This window comes from Sinocyclocheilus anshuiensis, unplaced genomic scaffold (assembly GCF_001515605.1).
Source record: "Sinocyclocheilus anshuiensis isolate Anshui unplaced genomic scaffold, SAMN03320099.WGS_v1.1 scaffold938, whole genome shotgun sequence".
NCBI lineage: Eukaryota > Metazoa > Chordata > Actinopteri > Cypriniformes > Cyprinidae > Sinocyclocheilus > Sinocyclocheilus anshuiensis.
Window position 1 is genome coordinate 149,149 of NW_015536508.1, and position 1,635 is coordinate 150,783.

The following is a 1,635-nucleotide window of genomic DNA, read 5'->3' on the forward strand; positions in this document are numbered from 1 at the left end:
TACCCTCAACGGCACACATTTGTAACTTATTTATCCATAAAGAATTAATACTAGTTGCAATTGCTAACATGAACAATAGTTTTTAGTCAGCATTTATTAAAGGGGACATAAATGTGTATTGGCAGTGTGTGTACACAACCACCCTATAATTATAAAAATCCATCCAGTGGTTTATTTAACATCCCCATAAATCATAACCTTTTTCTCAGATCAAGCCGTTCACAGATTCTTGGCAGAGTGATGTTGTTTTGGCAGGCCCCTCCCACGATTGTTGGTTGACACTGGCATTTTAGCACAGACCCGCCCTGAGTGAGCTGTGAACAGTCCGCCATTGTTTCGAAGAATGTCTCCAAAGCGATTGAGGTGTTTTGTTGCTGGATGTAATAATGAACATAGCAGTCGTTATTTACTCCCGACATCTGAAGATGCAGAAGATTACAATGTATTGTTGGCTATTGCTACAAATATACCCGTGCTACTTATGACTGCTTTTGTGCTCCAGGGTCACATAATAATGATCTTTACTATATGATGGTCTGTTGATTTTCAACATGATAGCAGCCTTTTATAATAGATTTATTTATTCTATTTATCTTATTTTTAACCTCTTTCTTGCCATCAACATGACAGTGGTAGCTGGAATTGCATGAAATTACAAACAAAAGTATTTTTGTATATTTCATCATTCTAAAAAAAAAAACAACACGCTATCTTGTCTGTGTTGTGTTGTCTCTATAGAGCCTCACTTCCTGCATGCTGTCGAATACGGCAACTACGTGTATTTCTTCTTCAGTGAGATCGCAGTGGAGCACACCGGCGCTGGGAAGGTAAAAGATGAGTGTGTGAGAAGATTTAGACATTCAGTTCTGTTATAAAATCAGTTAGTGATTCCTGCTTGCTCCTCGTGGTGTAGGTGGTGTATTCACGCGTGGCGCGCGTGTGTAAGAACGACAGCGGCGGCTCCACGCGGGTGTTGGATCGCCACTGGACGTCGTTTCTGAAGGCGCGCCTGAACTGCTCGGTTCCTGGAGACACGTTCTTCTACTTCGATGTGCTGCAGTCGCTCACCAACGTGCTGCAGATCAACCAGCGGCCCGCTGTGGTGGGAGTCTTCACCACACAGATCAACAGGTACACAGTCATCACTAGGGTTCGGTACCCAATTCTGTACTTTTAAGAGTACCTATTCACATTAAATTAATAACTAGGGATGTGACGATGAACCGCGAGCCGGTTGAAAATCGATTCAAATATGTGACGATTCAAATCGGTTGAGATGCCAAACAAATCGCGCGATACAGTTGGAGCAGGAGTTTATATGAATGTATCTCTGAGGGGAAATGACTGTCTTTAGAAAAAATTTATGTGGTATTTTCTTTTCATCTTGCCTCTGAACGATGCATATTAAAGTAGTGTTCATAAGCGCAGCACTGCTTTGTTTACAGCGGTAACCAAGGAAACACTGTATCATTGCTGTTCATAAGCGCAGCTCTGTTTTGTTTACAGCAGGGCCCAGGAAACACTGTATCATTGCTGTTCATAAACGCAGCACTGCTTTGTTTACAGCGGTAACCAAGGAAACACTGTATCATTGCTGTTCATAAGAGCAGCTCTGCTTTGTTTACAGCGGTAACC

At 42.0% G+C, this 1,635-nt stretch overlaps 1 protein-coding gene across 1 annotated transcript in view; it reads left to right on the forward strand.

Moving 5' to 3' along the window:
* The window catches only part of LOC107691397 (semaphorin-6D-like), a 32,182-nt gene that overhangs the window by 21,235 nt on the left and 9,312 nt on the right, over nucleotides 1–1,635 (forward strand). Inside the window, exons 9-10 of the mRNA XM_016489970.1 lie at nucleotides 739–827; nucleotides 914–1,131. Coding sequence (XP_016345456.1) covers nucleotides 739–827; nucleotides 914–1,131 — 307 coding nt within the window. The remainder of the gene's footprint in view (nucleotides 1–738; nucleotides 828–913; nucleotides 1,132–1,635) is intronic.